General features: G+C 46.1%; 1 protein-coding gene across 2 annotated transcripts in view; it reads left to right on the top strand.

The window, feature by feature from the left end:
* The window catches only part of LOC140404005 (ferritin, lower subunit-like), a 144,276-nt gene that overhangs the window by 17,234 nt on the left and 107,422 nt on the right, over window positions 1-19,620 (top strand). For both annotated transcript variants that reach the window (XM_072492346.1, XM_072492345.1), the window contains exon 3: window positions 227-352. In XM_072492346.1, the coding sequence (XP_072348447.1) occupies window positions 227-352 (126 nt within the window). The remainder of the gene's footprint in view (window positions 1-226; window positions 353-19,620) is intronic.

Genomic DNA, 19,620 nt, shown 5'->3' with positions numbered 1-19,620 from the left:
AGTGATTGAGAGCAGGTATGAGGAGGTGGAGGAAAAGGCTGGTAACCAAGTCCATGGCTACATGGCCAACGAAGGTGGCAGAATGTGGATGTCAGTCGCCTGCATGTTTGGGGGGCTGTTTTTAGGCTGACGTAACAAGGAAGGATAGAGAGAAGGGCAGAGGGTCTTACCTTCTGGGGTAGGATCTCCAGAGCGAGATCTCAGTTTGAGTCTTTCGCTTCCACAGAAACCAGAAAAACAAGATTGGAGGAATGGGCTAGAGGCCACTCAATATGCACTGGAGTTACAGAAAACTATCAACAAGTCGCTCCTCGACCTGCATCATCTGGCTTCGGATCAGCACGACCCTCAGGTAACTTTTGTTTTGTTGCCTCTGATAGATGTCAACACAAAACGTCCGTTACAGATAGATACTGACCCACAGAGTCCGTTACTGATAGATACTGACCCACAGAGCCCGTTACTGATAGATACTGACCCACAGAGTCTGTTACTGATAGATACTGACCCACAGAGCCCGTTACTGATAGATACTGACCCACAGAGCCCGTTACAGATAGATACTGACCCACAGAGTCCGTTACTGATAGATACTGACCCACAGTGTCCGTTACTGATAGATACTGACCCACAGAGCCCGTTACTGATAGATACTGACCCACAGAGTGCGTTACTGATAGATACTGACCCACAGAGTGCGTTACTGATAGATACTGACCCACAGTGTCCGTTACTGATAGATACTGACCCACAGAGCCCGTTACTGATAGATACTGACCCACAGAGTGCGTTACTGATAGATACTGACCCACAGAGTGCGTTACTGATAGATACTGACCCACAGAGCCCGTTACTGATAGATACTGACCCACAGAGTGCGTTACTGATAGATACTGACCCACAGAGTCCGTAACTGATAGATACTGACCCACAGAGTGCGTTACTGATAGACACTGACCCACAGAGTGCGTTACTGATAGATACTGACCCACAGAGTCTGTCACTGATAGATACTGACCCACAGAGTCTGTTACTGATAGATACTGACCCACAGAGTCCGTTACTGATAGATACTGACTCACAGAGTGCGTTACTGATAGACACTGACCCACAGAGTGCGTTACTGATAGATACTGACCCACAGAGCCCGTTACTGATAGATACTGACCCACAGAGTCTGTTACTGATAGATACTGACCCACAGAGTCCGTTACTGATAGATACTGACCCACAGAGCTCGTTACTGATAGATACTGACCCACAGAGCCCGTTACTGATAGATACTGACCCACAGAGTCTGTTACTGATAGATACTGACCCACAGAGTCCGTTACTGATAGATACTGACTCACAGAGTGCGTTACTGATAGACACTGACCCACAGAGTGCGTTACTGATAGATACTGACCCACAGAGCCCGTTACTGATAGATACTGACCCACAGAGTCTGTTACTGATAGATACTGACCCACAGAGTCCGTTACTGATAGATACTGACCCACAGAGCTCGTTACTGATAGATACTGACCCACAGAGTCTGTTACTGATAGACACTGACCCACAGAGTCCGTTACTGATAGACACTGACCCATAGAGTGCGTTACAGATAGATACTGACCCACAGAGAGCATTACAGATAGATACTGACCCACAGAGCCCGTTACTGATAGATACTGACCCAGAGAGTCTGTTACTGATAGATACTGACCCACAGAGCCCGTTACTGATAGATACTGACCCACAGAGCCCGTTACTGATAGATACTGACCCACAGAGTCTGTTACTGATAGATACTGACCCACAGAGTCCATTACTGATAGATACTGACCAACAGAGTCTGTTACTGATAGATACTGACCCACAGAGTCCGTTACTGATAGATACTGACCCACAGAGTCCGTTACTGATAGATACTGACCCACAGAGTCCGTTACTGATAGATACTGACCCACAGAGTCCGTTACTGATAGATACTGACCCACAGAGTCTGTTACTGATAGATACTGACCCACAGAGCCCGTTACTGATAGATACTGACCCACAGAGTCTGTTACTGATAGATACTGACCCACAGAGTGCGTTACTGATAGATACTGACCCACAGAGTCTGTTACTGATAGATACTGACCCACAGAGCCCGTTACTGATAGACACTGACCCACAGAGTGCGTTACAGATAGATACTGACCCACAGAGAGCGTTACAGATAGATACTGACCCACAGAGCCCGTTACTGATAGATACTGACCCAGAGAGTCTGTTACTGATAGATACTGACCCATAGAGTCTGTTACTGATAGATACTGACCCACAGAGTGCATTACTGATAAATACTGACCCACAGAGTCCGTTACTGATAGATACTGACCCACAGAGTCTGTTACAGATAGATACTGACCCACAGAGTCTGTTACTGATAGATACTGACCCACAGAGCCCGTTACTGATAGATACTGACCCACAGAGTCTGTTACTGATAGATACTGACCCACAGAGTCCGTTACTGATAGATACTGACCCACAGAGTGCATTACTGATAAATACTGACCCACAGAGTCCGTTACTGATAGATACTGACCCACAGAGTCTGTTACTGATAGATACTGACCCACAGAGTCTGTTACTGATAGATACTGACCCACAGAGCCCGTTACTGATAGATACTGACCCACAGAGTCTGTTACTGATAGATACTGACCCACAGAGTCCGTTACTGATAGATACTGACCAACAGAGTCCGTTACTGATAGATACTGACCCACAGAGTCCGTTACTGATAGATACTAACCCACAGAGTCCGTTACTGATAGATACTGACCCACAGAGCCCGTTACTGATAGATACTGACTCACAGACTCCGTTACTGATAGACACTGACCCACAGAGCCCGTTACCGATAGATACTGACCACAGAGTCTGTTACTGATACATACTGACCCACAGAGTCTGTTACTGATAGATACTGACCCACAGAGCCCGTTACTGATAGATACTGACCCACAGAGTCTGTTACTGATAGATACTGACCCACAGAGTCCGTTACTGATAGATACTGACCAACAGAGTCCGTTACTGATAGATACTGACCCACAGAGTCCGTTACTGATAGATACTAACCCACAGAGTCCGTTACTGATAGATACTGACCCACAGAGCCCGTTACTGATGGATACTGACCCACAGAGTGCGTTACTGATCGATACTGACCCACAGAGCCCGTTACCGATAGATACTGACCACAGAGTCTGTTACTGATACATACTGACCCACAGAGCCTGTAACTGATAGATACTGAGCCACAGAGTCCGTTACTAATAGAGGCTGACTCACAGAGTCTGTTACTGATAGACTCTGACTCACAGAGTCTGTTACTGATAGATACTGACCCACAGAGTCCGTTACTGATAGATACTGACTCACAAAGTCCGTTACTGATATATACTGACCCACAGAGTCTGTTACTGATAGATACTGACCCACAGAGTCTGTTACTGATAGATACTGACCCACAGAGTCTGTTACTGATAGATACTGACCCACAGAGTGCGTTACAGATAGATACTGAGCCACAGAGTCTGTTACTGATAGATACTGACCCACAGAGTCCGTTACTGATAGATACTGACCCACACAGTCTGTTACTGATAGATCCTGACCCACAGAGCCTGTTACTGATAGATACTGACCCACAGAGTCTGTTACTGATAGATACTGACCCACAGTGAGCGTTACTGATAGATACTGACCCACAGAGTCCGTTACTGATAGATGCTGACCCACAGAGTCTGTTACTGATAGATACTGACCCACAGAGTCCGCTACTGATAGATATTGACCCACAGAGTGCGTTACTGATAGATACTGACCCACAGAGTCTGTTACTGATAGATACTGACCCACAGAGCCCGTTACTGATAGATACTGACCTACAGAGTCCGTTACTGATAGACACTGACCCATAGAGTGCGTTACAGATAGATACTGACCCACAGAGAGCGTTACAGATAGATACTGACCCACAGAGCCCGTTACTGATAGATACTGACCCAGAGAGTCTGTTACTGATAGATACTGACCCACAGAGTCTGTTACTGATAGATACTGACCCACAGAGTGCATTACTGATAAATACTGACCCACAGAGTCCGGTACTGATAGATACTGACCCACAGAGTCTGTTACTGATAGATACTGACCCACAGAGTCTGTTACTGATAGATACTGACCCACAGAGCCCGTTACTGATAGATACTGACTCACAAAGTCCGTTACTGATAGATACTGACCCACAGAGCCCGTTACTGATAGATACTGACCACAGAGTCTGTTACTGATAGATACTGACCCACAGAGTGCTTTACAGATAGATGCTGACCCACAGAGTCTGTTACTGATAGATACTGACCCACAGAGTCCGTTACTGATAGATACTGACCCACAGAGTGCGTAACTGATAGATACTGACCCACAGAGTGCGTTACTGATCGATACTGACCCACAGAGCCCGTTACCGATAGATACTGACCACAGAGTCTGTTACTGATACATACTGACCCACAGAGCCTGTAACTGATAGATACTGAGCCACAGAGTCCGTTACTAATAGAGGCTGACTCACAGAGTCTGTTACTGATAGACTCTGACTCACAGAGTCTGTTACTGATAGATACTGACCCACAGAGTCCGTTACTGATAGATACTGACTCACAAAGTCCGTTACTGATATATACTGACCCACAGAGTCTGTTACTGATAGATACTGACCCACAGAGTCTGTTACTGATAGATACTGACCCACAGAGTCTGTTACTGATAGATACTGACCCACAGAGTGCGTTACAGATAGATACTGAGCCACAGAGTCTGTTACTGATAGATACTGACCCACAGAGTCCGTTACTGATAGATACTGACCCACACAGTCTGTTACTGATAGATCCTGACCCACAGAGCCTGTTACTGATAGATACTGACCCACAGAGTCTGTTACTGATAGATACTGACCCACAGTGAGCGTTACTGATAGATACTGACCCACAGAGTCCGTTACTGATAGATGCTGACCCACAGAGTCTGTTACTGATAGATACTGACCCACAGAGTCCGCTACTGATAGATATTGACCCACAGAGTGCGTTACTGATAGATACTGACCCACAGAGTCTGTTACTGATAGATACTGACCCACAGAGTGCGTTACTGATCGATACTGACCCACAGAGCCCGTTACTGATAGATACTGACCCACAGAGTCCGTTACTGATAGATACTGACCCACAGAGTGCGTAACTGATAGATACTGACCCACAGAGTGCGTTACTGATCGATACTGACCCACAGAGCCCGTTACCGATAGATACTGACCCACAGAGTCTGTTACTGATAGATACTGACCCACAGAGCCTGTAACTGATAGATACTGACCCACAGAGTGCGTTACTAATAGAGGCTGACCCACAGAGTCTGTTACTGATAGATACTGACCCACAGAGCCCGTTACTGATAGATACTGACCCACAGAGCCTGTTACTGATAGATACTGACCCACAGAGTCTGTTACTGATAGATACTGACCCACAGAGTCTGTCACTGATAGATACTGACCCACAGAGTGCGTTACAGATAGATACTGAGCCACAGAGTCTGTTACTGATAGATACTGACCCACAGAGTCCGTTACTGATAGATACTGACCCACAGAGCCCGTTACTGATAGATACTGACCCACAGAGTCCGTTACTGATAGATACTGACCCACAGAGCCCGTTACTGATAGATACTGACCCACAGAGTCCGTTACTGATAGATACTGACCCACAGAGCCCGTTACTGATAGATACTGACCCACAGAGTCCGTTACTGATGGATACTGACCCACAGAGCCCGTTACTGATGGATACTGACCCACAGAGTCTGTTACTGATAGATACTGACCCACAGAGCCCGTTACTGATAGATACTGACCCACAGAGTGCGTTACTGATAGATACTGACTCACAGAGTCTGTTACTGATATATACTGAGCCACAGAGCCCGTTACTGATAGATACTGACCCACAGAGTCCGTTACTGATAGATACTGACCCACAGAGTGCGTTACTGATAGATACTGACTCACAGAGTCTGTTACTGATATATACTGAGCCACAGAGTCTGTTACTGATAGATACTGACCTACAGAGTGCGTTACTGATAGATACTGACCCACAGAGCCCGTTACTGATAGATACTGACCCACAGAGTCTGTTACTGATAGATACTGACCCACAGAGTGTGTTACTGATAGATACTGACCCACAGAGTCTGTTACTGATAGATACTGACCCACAGAGTGCGTTACTGATAGATACTGACCCACAGAGCCCGTTACTGATAGATACTGACCCACAGAGCCCGTTACTGATAGATACTGACCCACAGAGCCCGTTACTGATGGATACTGACCCACAGAGTCTGTTACTGATAGATACTGACCCACAGAGCCCGTTACTGATAGATACTGACCCACAGAGTGTGTTACTGATAGATACTGACCCACAGAGTCTGTTACTGATAGATACTGACCCACAGAGCCCGTTACTGATGGATACTGACCCACAGAGTCTGTTACTGATAGATACTCACCCACAGAGCCCGTTACTGATAGATACTGACCCACAGAGTCTATTACTGATAGATACTGACCCACAGAGTGTGTTACTGAAAGATACTGACCCACAGAGTCTGTTACTGATAGATACTGACCCACAGTGAGCGTTACTGATAGATACTGACCCACAGAGTCCGTTACTGATAGATACTGACCCACAGACTCTGTTACTGATAGATACTGACCCACAGCGACCGTTACTGATAGATACTGACCCACAGAGTGCGTTACTGATAGATACTGACCCACAGAGTCCGTTACTGATACATACTGACCTGCAGAGACTGTTACTGATAGATACTGACCCACAGAGTCCGTTACTGATAGATACTGACCCACAGAGACTGTTACTGATAGATACTGACCCACAGAGCCCGTTACTGATAGATACTGACCCACAGAGTCTGTTACTGATAGATACTGACCCACAGAGTCTGTTACTGATAGATACTGACCAACAGAGTCTGTTACTGATAGATACTGACCCACAGAGTCCGTTACTGATAGATACTGACCCACAGAGTCCGTTACTGATAGATACTGACCGACAGAGTCCGTTACTGATAGATACTGACCCACAGAGTCCGTTACTGATAGATACTGACCCACAGAGTCTGTTACTGATAGATACTGACCCACAGTGAGCGTTACTGATAGATACTGACCCACAGAGTCTGTTACTGAGAGATACTGACCCACAGAGTGCGTTACTGATAGATACTGACCCACAGAGTCTGTTACTGATAGATACTGACCCACAGAGCCCGTTACGGATAGATACTGACCTACAGAGTCCGTGACTGATAGACACTGACCCATAGAGTGCGTTACAGATAGATACTGACCCACAGAGAGCGTTACAGATAGATACTGACCCACAGAGCCCGTTACTGATAGATACTGACCCACAGAGTCTGTTACTGATAAATACTGACCCACAGAGTCTGTTACTGATAGATACTGACCCACAGAGTGCATTACTGATAAATACTGACCCACAGAGACCGTTACTGATAGATACTGACCCACAGAGTCTGTTACTGTTAGATACTGACCCACAGAGTCTGTTACTGATAGATACTGACCCACAGAGCCCGTTACTGATAGATACTGAACAACAGAGTCTGTTACTGATAGATACTGACCCACAGAGTCCGTTACTGATAGATACTGACCCACAGAGTGCATTACTGATAAATACTGACCCACAGAGTCCGTTACTGATAGATACTGACCCACAGAGTCTGTTACTGATAGATACTGACCCACAGCGTCTGTTACTGATAGATACTGACCCACAGAGCCCGTTACTGATAGATACTGACCCACAGAGTCTGTTACTGATAGATACTGACCCACAGAGTCCGTTACTAATAGATACTGACCCACAGAGTCCGTTACTGATAGATACTGACCCACAGAGCCCGTTACTGATAGATACTGACCCACAGAGCCCGTTACTGATAGATACTGACCCACAGAGTCTGTTACTGATAGATACTGACCCACAGAGCCCGTTACTGATAGATACTGACCCACAGAGTCTGTTACTGATAGATACTGACCCACAGAGCCCGTTACTGATAGATACTGACCCACAGAGTCTGTTACTGATAGATACTGACCCACAGAGCCCATTACTGATAGATACTGACCCACAGAGTCTGTTACTGATAGATACTGACCCACAGAGCCCGTTACTGATAGATACTGACCCACAGAGTCTGTTACTGATAGATACTGACCCACAGAGCCCGTTACTGATAGATACTGACCCACAGAGTCTGTTACTGATAGATACTGACCCACAGAGTCTGTTACTGATAGATACTGACCCACAGAGTGTGTTACTCATAGATACTGAGCCACAGAGTCTGTTACTGATAGATACTGACCCAGAGAGTGTGTTACTGATAGATACTGACCCACAGAGTCTGTTACTGATAGATACTGACCCACAGTGAGCGTTACTGATAGATACTGACCCACAGAGTCCGTTACTGATAGATACTGACCCACAGAGTCTGTTACTGATAGATACTGACCCACAGCGACCGTTACTGATAGATACTGACCCACAGAGTCCGTTACTGATAGATACTGACCCACAGAGTCTGTTACTGATAGATACTGACCCACAGTGAGCGTTACTGATAGATACTGACCCACAGAGTCCGTTACTGATAGATACTGACCCACAGAGTCTGTTACTGATAGATACTGACCCACAGCGACCGTTACTGATAGATACTGACCCACAGAGTGCGTTACTGATAGATACTGACCCACAGAGTCCGTTACTGATACATACTGACCCACAGAGACTGTTACTGATAGATACTGACCCACAGAGTCCGTTACTGATAGATACTGACCCACAGAGACTGTTACTGATAGATACTGACCCACAGAGCCCGTTACTGATAGATACTGACCCACAGAGTCTGTTACTGATAGATACTGACCCACAGAGTGCGTTACTGATAGATACTGACCCACAGAGCCCGTTACTGATAGATACTGACCCACAGAGTCTGTTACTGATAGATACTGACCCACAGAGTGTGTTACTGATAGATACGGACCCACAGAGTCTGTTACTGATAGATACTGACCCACAGAGTGCGTTACTGATAGATACTGACCCACAGAGCCCGTTACTGATAGATACTGACCCACAGAGCCCGTTACTGATAGATACTGACCCACAGAGCCCGTTACTGATGGATACTGACCCACAGAGTCTGTTACTGATAGATACTGACCCACAGAGCCCGTTACTGATAGATACTGACCCACAGAGTGTGTTACTGATAGATACTGACCCACAGAGTCTGTTACTGATAGATACTGACCCACAGAGCCCGTTACTGATGGATACTGACCCACAGAGTCTGTTACTGATAGATACTGACCCACAGAGCCCGTTACTGATAGATACTGACCCACAGAGTCTATTACTGATAGATACTGACCCACAGAGTGTGTTACTGAAAGATACTGACCCACAGAGTCTGTTACTGATAGATACTGACCCACAGTGAGCGTTACTGATAGATACTGACCCACAGAGTCCGTTACTGATAGATACTGACCCACAGACTCTGTTACTGATAGATACTGACCCACAGCGACCGTTACTGATCGATACTGACCCACAGAGTGCGTTACTGATAGATACTGACCCACAGAGTCCGTTACTGATACATACTGACCTGCAGAGACTGTTACTGATAGATACTGACCCACAGAGTCCGTTACTGATAGATACTGACCCACAGAGACTGTTACTGATAGATACTGACCCACAGAGCCCGTTACTGATAGATACTGACCCACAGAGTCTGTTACTGATAGATACTGACCCACAGAGTCTGTTACTGATAGATACTGACCAACAGAGTCTGTTACTGATAGATACTGACCCACAGAGTCCGTTACTGATAGATACTGACCCACAAATTCCGTTACTGATAGATACTGACCGACAGAGTCCGTTACTGATAGATACTGACCCACAGAGTCCGTTACTGATAGATACTGACCCACAGAGTCCGCTACTGATAGATATTGACCCACAGAGTGCGTTACTGATAGATACTGACCCACAGAGTCTGTTACTGATAGATACTGACCCACAGAGTGCGTTACTGATCGATACTGACCCACAGAGCCCGTTACTGATAGATACTGACCCACAGAGTCCGTTACTGATAGATACTGACCCACAGAGTGCGTAACTGATAGATACTGACCCACAGAGTGCGTTACTGATCGATACTGACCCACAGAGCCCGTTACCGATAGATACTGACCCACAGAGTCTGTTACTGATAGATACTGACCCACAGAGCCTGTAACTGATAGATACTGACCCACAGAGTGCGTTACTAATAGAGGCTGACCCACAGAGTCTGTTACTGATAGATACTGACCCACAGAGCCCGTTACTGATAGATACTGACCCACAGAGCCTGTCACTGATAGATACTGACCCACAGAGTCTGTTACTGATAGATACTGACCCACAGAGTCTGTCACTGATAGATACTGACCCACAGAGTGCGTTACAGATAGATACTGAGCCACAGAGTCTGTTACTGATAGATACTGACCCACAGAGTCCGTTACTGATAGATACTGACCCACAGAGCCCGTTACTGATAGATACTGACCCACAGAGTCCGTTACTGATAGATACTGACCCACAGAGCCCGTTACTGATAGATACTGACCCACAGAGTCCGTTACTGATAGATACTGACCCACAGAGCCCGTTACTGATAGATACTGACCCACAGAGTCCGTTACTGATGGATACTGACCCACAGAGCCCGTTACTGATGGATACTGACCCACAGAGTCTGTTACTGATAGATACTGACCCACAGAGCCCGTTACTGATAGATACTGACCCACAGAGTGCGTTACTGATAGATACTGACTCACAGAGTCTGTTACTGATATATACTGAGCCACAGAGCCCGTTACTGATAGATACTGACCCACAGAGTCCGTTACTGATAGATACTGACCCACAGAGTGCGTTACTGATAGATACTGACTCACAGAGTCTGTTACTGATATATACTGAGCCACAGAGTCTGTTACTGATAGATACTGACCCACAGAGTGCGTTACTGATAGATACTGACCCACAGAGCCCGTTACTGATAGATACTGACCCACAGAGTCTGTTACTGATAGATACTGACCCACAGAGTGTGTTACTGATAGATACTGACCCACAGAGTCTGTTACTGATAGATACTGACCCACAGAGCCCGTTACTGATAGATACTGACCCACAGAGCCCGTTACTGATGGATACTGACCCACAGAGTCTGTTACTGATAGATACTGACCCACAGAGCCCGTTACTGATAGATACTGACCCACAGAGTGTGTTACTGATAGATACTGACCCACAGAGTCTGTTACTGATAGATACTGACCCACAGAGCCCGTTACTGATGGATACTGACCCACAGAGTCTGTTACTGATAGATACTCACCCACAGAGCCCGTTACTGATAGATACTGACCCACAGAGTCTATTACTGATAGATACTGACCCACAGAGTGTGTTACTGAAAGATACTGACCCACAGAGTCTGTTACTGATAGATACTGACCCACAGTGAGCGTTACTGATAGATACTGACCCACAGAGTCCGTTACTGATAGATACTGACCCACAGACTCTGTTACTGATAGATACTGACCCACAGCGACCGTTACTGATAGATACTGACCCACAGAGTGCGTTACTGATAGATACTGACCCACAGAGTCCGTTACTGATACATACTGACCTGCAGAGACTGTTACTGATAGATACTGACCCACAGAGTCCGTTACTGATAGATACTGACCCACAGAGACTGTTACTGATAGATACTGACCCACAGAGCCCGTTACTGATAGATACTGACTCACAGAGTCTGTTACTGATAGATACTGACCCACAGAGTCTGTTACTGATAGATACTGACCAACAGAGTCTGTTACTGATAGATACTGACCCACAGAGTCCGTTACTGATAGATACTGACCCACAGAGTCCGTTACTGATAGATACTGACCGACAGAGTCCGTTACTGATAGATACTGACCCACAGAGTCCGTTACTGATAGATACTGACCCACAGAGTCTGTTACTGATAGATACTGACCCACAGTGAGCGTTACTGATAGATACTGACCCACAGAGTCTGTTACTGAGAGATACTGACCCACAGAGTGCGTTACTGATAGATACTGACCCACAGAGTCTGTTACTGATAGATACTGACCCACAGAGCCCGTTACGGATAGATACTGACCTACAGAGTCCGTGACTGATAGACACTGACCCATAGAGTGCGTTACAGATAGATACTGACCCACAGAGAGCGTTACAGATAGATACTGACCCACAGAGCCCGTTACTGATAGATACTGACCCACAGAGTCTGTTACTGATAAATACTGACCCACAGAGTCTGTTACTGATAGATACTGACCCACAGAGTGCATTACTGATAAATACTGACCCACAGAGACCGTTACTGATAGATACTGACCCACAGAGTCTGTTACTGTTAGATACTGACCCACAGAGTCTGTTACTGATAGATACTGACCCACAGAGCCCGTTACTGATAGATACTGAACAACAGAGTCTGTTACTGATAGATACTGACCCACAGAGTCCGTTACTGATAGATACTGACCCACAGAGTGCATTACTGATAAATACTGACCCACAGAGTCCGTTACTGATAGATACTGACCCACAGAGTCTGTTACTGATAGATACTGACACACAGCGTCTGTTACTGATAGATACTGACCCACAGAGCCCGTTACTGATAGATACTGACCCACAGAGTCTGTTACTGATAGATACTGACCCACAGAGTCCGTTACTAATAGATACTGACCCACAGAGTCCGTTACTGATAGATACTGACCCACAGAGCCCGTTACTGATAGATACTGACCCACAGAGCCCGTTACTGATAGATACTGACCCACAGAGTCTGTTACTGATAGATACTGACCCACAGAGCCCGTTACTGATAGATACTGACCCACAGAGTCTGTTACTGATAGATGCTGACCCACAGAGCCCGTTACTGATAGATACTGACCCACAGAGTCTGTTACTGATAGATACTGACCCACAGAGCCCATTACTGATAGATACTGACCCACAGAGTCTGTTACTGATAGATACTGACCCACAGAGCCCGTTACTGATAGATACTGACCCACAGAGTCTGTTACTGATAGATACTGACCCACAGAGCCCGTTACTGATAGATACTGACCCACAGAGTCTGTTACTGATAGATACTGACCCACAGAGTCTGTTACTGATAGATACTGACCCACAGAGTGTGTTACTCATAGATACTGAGCCACAGAGTCTGTTACTGATAGATACTGACCCAGAGAGTGTGTTACTGATAGATACTGACCCACAGAGTCTGTTACTGATAGATACTGACCCACAGTGAGCGTTACTGATAGATACTGACCCACAGAGTCCGTTACTGATAGATACTGACCCACAGAGTCTGTTACTGATAGATACTGACCCACAGCGACCGTTACTGATAGATACTGACCCACAGAGTCCGTTACTGATAGATACTGACCCACAGAGCCCGTTACTGATAGATACTGACCCACAGAGCCCGTTACAGATAGATACTGACCCACAGAGTGCGTTACTGATAGATACTGACCCACAGAGTGCGTTACTGATAGATACTGACCCACAGTGTCCGTTACTGATAGATACTGACCCACAGAGCCCGTTACTGATAGATACTGACCCACAGAGTGCGTTACTGATAGATACTGACCCACAGAGTGCGTTACTGATAGATACTGACCCACAGAGCCCGTTACTGATAGATACTGACCCACAGAGTGCGTTACTGATAGATACTGACCCACAGAGTCCGTAACTGATAGATACTGACCCACAGAGTGCGTTACTGATAGACACTGACCCACAGAGTGCGTTACTGATAGATACTGACCCACAGAGTCTGTCACTGATAGATACTGACCCACAGAGTCTGTTACTGATAGATACTGACCCACAGAGTCCGTTACTGATAGATACTGACTCACAGAGTGCGTTACTGATAGACACTGACCCACAGAGTGCGTTACTGATAGATACTGACCCACAGAGCCCGTTACTGATAGATACTGACCCACAGAGTCTGTTACTGATAGATACTGACCCACAGAGTCCGTTACTGATAGATACTGACCCACAGAGCTCGTTACTGATAGATACTGACCCACAGAGTCTGTTACTGATAGACACTGACCCACAGAGTCCGTTACTGATAGACACTGACCCATAGAGTGCGTTACAGATAGATACTGACCCACAGAGAGCATTACAGATAGATACTGACCCACAGAGCCCGTTACTGATAGATACTGACCCAGAGAGTCTGTTACTGATAGATACTGACCCACAGAGCCCGTTACTGATAGATACTGACCCACAGAGCCCGTTACTGATAGATACTGACCCACAGAGTCTGTTACTGATAGATACTGACCCACAGAGTCCATTACTGATAGATACTGACCAACAGAGTCTGTTACTGATAGATACTGACCCACAGAGTCCGTTACTGATAGATACTGACCCACAGAGTCCGTTACTGATAGATACTGACCCACAGAGTCCGTTACTGATAGATACTGACCCACAGAGTCCGTTACTGATAGATACTGACCCACAGAGTCTGTTACTGATAGATACTGACCCACAGAGCCCGTTACTGATAGATACTGACCCACAGAGTCTGTTACTGATAGATACTGACCCACAGAGTGCGTTACTGATAGATACTGACCCACAGAGTCTGTTACTGATAGATACTGACCCACAGAGCCCGTTACTGATAGACACTGACCCACAGAGTGCGTTACAGATAGATACTGACCCACAGAGAGCGTTACAGATAGATACTGACCCACAGAGCCCGTTACTGATAGATACTGACCCAGAGAGTCTGTTACTGATAGATACTGACCCATAGAGTCTGTTACTGATAGATACTGACCCACAGAGTGCATTACTGATAAATACTGACCCACAGAGTCCGTTACTGATAGATACTGACCCACAGAGTCTGTTACAGATAGATACTGACCCACAGAGTCTGTTACTGATAGATACTGACCCACAGAGCCCGTTACTGATAGATACTGACCCACAGAGTCTGTTACTGATAGATACTGACCCACAGAGTCCGTTACTGATAGATACTGACCCACAGAGTGCATTACTGATAAATACTGACCCACAGAGTCCGTTACTGATAGATACTGACCCACAGAGTCTGTTACTGATAGATACTGACCCACAGAGTCTGTTACTGATAGATACTGACCCACAGAGCCCGTTACTGATAGATACTGACCCACAGAGTCTGTTACTGATAGATACTGACCCACAGAGTCCGTTACTGATAGATACTGACCAACAGAGTCCGTTACTGATAGATACTGACCCACAGAGTCCGTTACTGATAGATACTAACCCACAGAGTCCGTTACTGATAGATACTGACCCACAGAGCCCGTTACTGATAGATACTGACTCACAGACTCCGTTACTGATAGACACTGACCCACAGAGCCCGTTACCGATAGATACTGACCACAGAGTCTGTTACTGATACATACTGACCCACAGAGTCTGTTACTGATAGATACTGACCCACAGAGCCCGTTACTGATAGATACTGACCCACAGAGTCTGTTACTGATAGATACTGACCCACAGAGTCCGTTACTGATAGATACTGACCAACAGAGTCCGTTACTGATAGATACTGACCCACAGAGTCCGTTACTGATAGATACTAACCCACAGAGTCCGTTACTGATAGATACTGACCCACAGAGCCCGTTACTGATGGATACTGACCCACAGAGTGCGTTACTGATCGATACTGACCCACAGAGCCCGTTACCGATAGATACTGACCACAGAGTCTGTTACTGATACATACTGACCCACAGAGCCTGTAACTGATAGATACTGAGCCACAGAGTCCGTTACTAATAGAGGCTGACTCACAGAGTCTGTTACTGATAGACTCTGACTCACAGAGTCTGTTACTGATAGATACTGACCCACAGAGTCCGTTACTGATAGATACTGACTCACAAAGTCCGTTACTGATATATACTGACCCACAGAGTCTGTTACTGATAGATACTGACCCACAGAGTCTGTTACTGATAGATACTGACCCACAGAGTCTGTTACTGATAGATACTGACCCACAGAGTGCGTTACAGATAGATACTGAGCCACAGAGTCTGTTACTGATAGATACTGACCCACAGAGTCCGTTACTGATAGATACTGACCCACACAGTCTGTTACTGATAGATCCTGACCCACAGAGCCTGTTACTGATAGATACTGACCCACAGAGTCTGTTACTGATAGATACTGACCCACAGTGAGCGTTACTGATAGATACTGACCCACAGAGTCCGTTACTGATAGATGCTGACCCACAGAGTCTGTTACTGATAGATACTGACCCACAGAGTCCGCTACTGATAGATATTGACCCACAGAGTGCGTTACTGATAGATACTGACCCACAGAGTCTGTTACTGATAGATACTGACCCACAGAGCCCGTTACTGATAGATACTGACCTACAGAGTCCGTTACTGATAGACACTGACCCATAGAGTGCGTTACAGATAGATACTGACCCACAGAGAGCGTTACAGATAGATACTGACCCACAGAGCCCGTTACTGATAGATACTGACCCAGAGAGTCTGTTACTGATAGATACTGACCCACAGAGTCTGTTACTGATAGATACTGACCCACAGAGTGCATTACTGATAAATACTGACCCACAGAGTCCGGTACTGATAGATACTGACCCACAGAGTCTGTTACTGATAGATACTGACCCACAGAGTCTGTTACTGATAGATACTGACCCACAGAGCCCGTTACTGATAGATACTGACTCACAAAGTCCGTTACTGATAGATACTGACCCACAGAGCCCGTTACTGATAGATACTGACCACAGAGTCTGTTACTGATAGATACTGACCCACAGAGTGCTTTACAGATAGATGCTGACCCACAGAGTCTGTTACTGATAGATACTGACCCACAGAGTCCGTTACTGATAGATACTGACCCACAGAGTGCGTAACTGATAGATACTGACCCACAGAGTGCGTTACTGATCGATACTGACCCACAGAGCCCGTTACCGATAGATACTGACCACAGAGTCTGTTACTGATACATACTGACCCACAGAGCCTGTAACTGATAGATACTGAGCCACAGAGTCCGTTACTAATAGAGGCTGACTCACAGAGTCTGTTACTGATAGACTCTGACTCACAGAGTCTGTTACTGATAGATACTGACCCACAGAGTCCGTTACTGATAGATACTGACTCACAAAGTCCGTTACTGATATATACTGACCCACAGAGTCTGTTACTGATAGATACTGACCCACAGAGTCTGTTACTGATAGATACTGACCCACAGAGTCTGTTACTGATAGATACTGACCCACAGAGTGCGTTACAGATAGATACTGAGCCACAGAGTCTGTTACTGATAGATACTGACCCACAGAGTCCGTTACTGATAGATACTGACCCACACAGTCTGTTACTGATAGATCCTGACCCACAGAGCCTGTTACTGATAGATACTGACCCACAGAGTCTGTTACTGATAGATACTGACCCACAGTGAGCGTTACTGATAGATACTGACCCACAGAGTCCGTTACTGATAGATGCTGACCCACAGAGTCTGTTACTGATAGATACTGACCCACAGAGTCCGCTACTGATAGATATTGACCCACAGAGTGCGTTACTGATAGATACTGACCCACAGAGTCTGTTACTGATAGATACTGACCCACAGAGTGCGTTACTGATCGATACTGACCCACAGAGCCCGTTACTGATAGATACTGACCCACAGAGTCCGTTACTGATAGATACTGACCCACAGAGTGCGTAACTGATAGATACTGACCCACAGAGTGCGTTACTGATCGATACTGACCCACAGAGCCCGTTACCGATAGATACTGACCCACAGAGTCTGTTACTGATAGATACTGACCCACAGAGCCTGTAACTGATAGATACTGACCCACAGAGTGCGTTACTAATAGAGGCTGACCCACAGAGTCTGTTACTGATAGATACTGACCCACAGAGCCCGTTACTGATAGATACTGACCCACAGAGCCTGTTACTGATAGATACTGACCCACAGAGTCTGTTACTGATAGATACTGACCCACAGAGTCTGTCACTGATAGATACTGACCCACAGAGTGCGTTACAGATAGATACTGAGCCACAGAGTCTGTTACTGATAGATACTGACCCACAGAGTCCGTTACTGATAGATACTGACCCACAGAGCCCGTTACTGATAGATACTGACCCACAGAGTCCGTTACTGATAGATACTGACCCACAGAGCCCGTTACTGATAGATACTGACCCACAGAGTCCGTTACTGATAGATACTGACCCACAGAGCCCGTTACTGATAGATACTGACCCACAGAGTCCGTTACTGATGGATACTGACCCACAGAGCCCGTTACTGATGGATACTGACCCACAGAGTCTGTTACTGATAGATACTGACCCACAGAGCCCGTTACTGATAGATACTGACCCACAGAGTGCGTTACTGATAGATACTGACTCACAGAGTCTGTTACTGATATATACTGAGCCACAGAGCCCGTTACTGATAGATACTGACCCACAGAGTCCGTTACTGATAGATACTGACCCACAGAGTGCGTTACTGATAGATACTGACTCACAGAGTCTGTTACTGATATATACTGAGCCACAGAGTCTGTTACTGATAGATACTGACCTACAGAGTGCGTTACTGATAGATACTGACCCACAGAGCCCGTTACTGATAGATACTGACCCACAGAGTCTGTTACTGATAGATACTGACCCACAGAGTGTGTTACTGATAGATACTGACCCACAGAGTCTGTTACTGATAGATACTGACCCACAGAGTGCGTTACTGATAGATACTGACCCACAGAGCCCGTTACTGATAGATACTGACCCACAGAGCCCGTTACTGATAGATACTGACCCACAGAGCCCGTTACTGATGGATACTGACCCACAGAGTCTGTTACTGATAGATACTGACCCACAGAGCCCGTTACTGATAGATACTGACCCACAGAGTGTGTTACTGATAGATACTGACCCACAGAGTCTGTTACTGATAGATACTGACCCACAGAGCCCGTTACTGATGGATACTGACCCACAGAGTCTGTTACTGATAGATACTCACCCACAGAGCCCGTTACTGATAGATACTGACCCACAGAGTCTATTACTGATAGATACTGACCCACAGAGTG

Source organism: Scyliorhinus torazame, chromosome 29 (genome assembly GCF_047496885.1).
Source record: "Scyliorhinus torazame isolate Kashiwa2021f chromosome 29, sScyTor2.1, whole genome shotgun sequence".
NCBI classification, from domain to species: Eukaryota; Metazoa; Chordata; class Chondrichthyes; order Carcharhiniformes; family Scyliorhinidae; genus Scyliorhinus; species Scyliorhinus torazame.
Note: the sequence above shows the minus strand (reverse complement) of the source record. Positions and strands in the feature narration are given on the sequence as shown.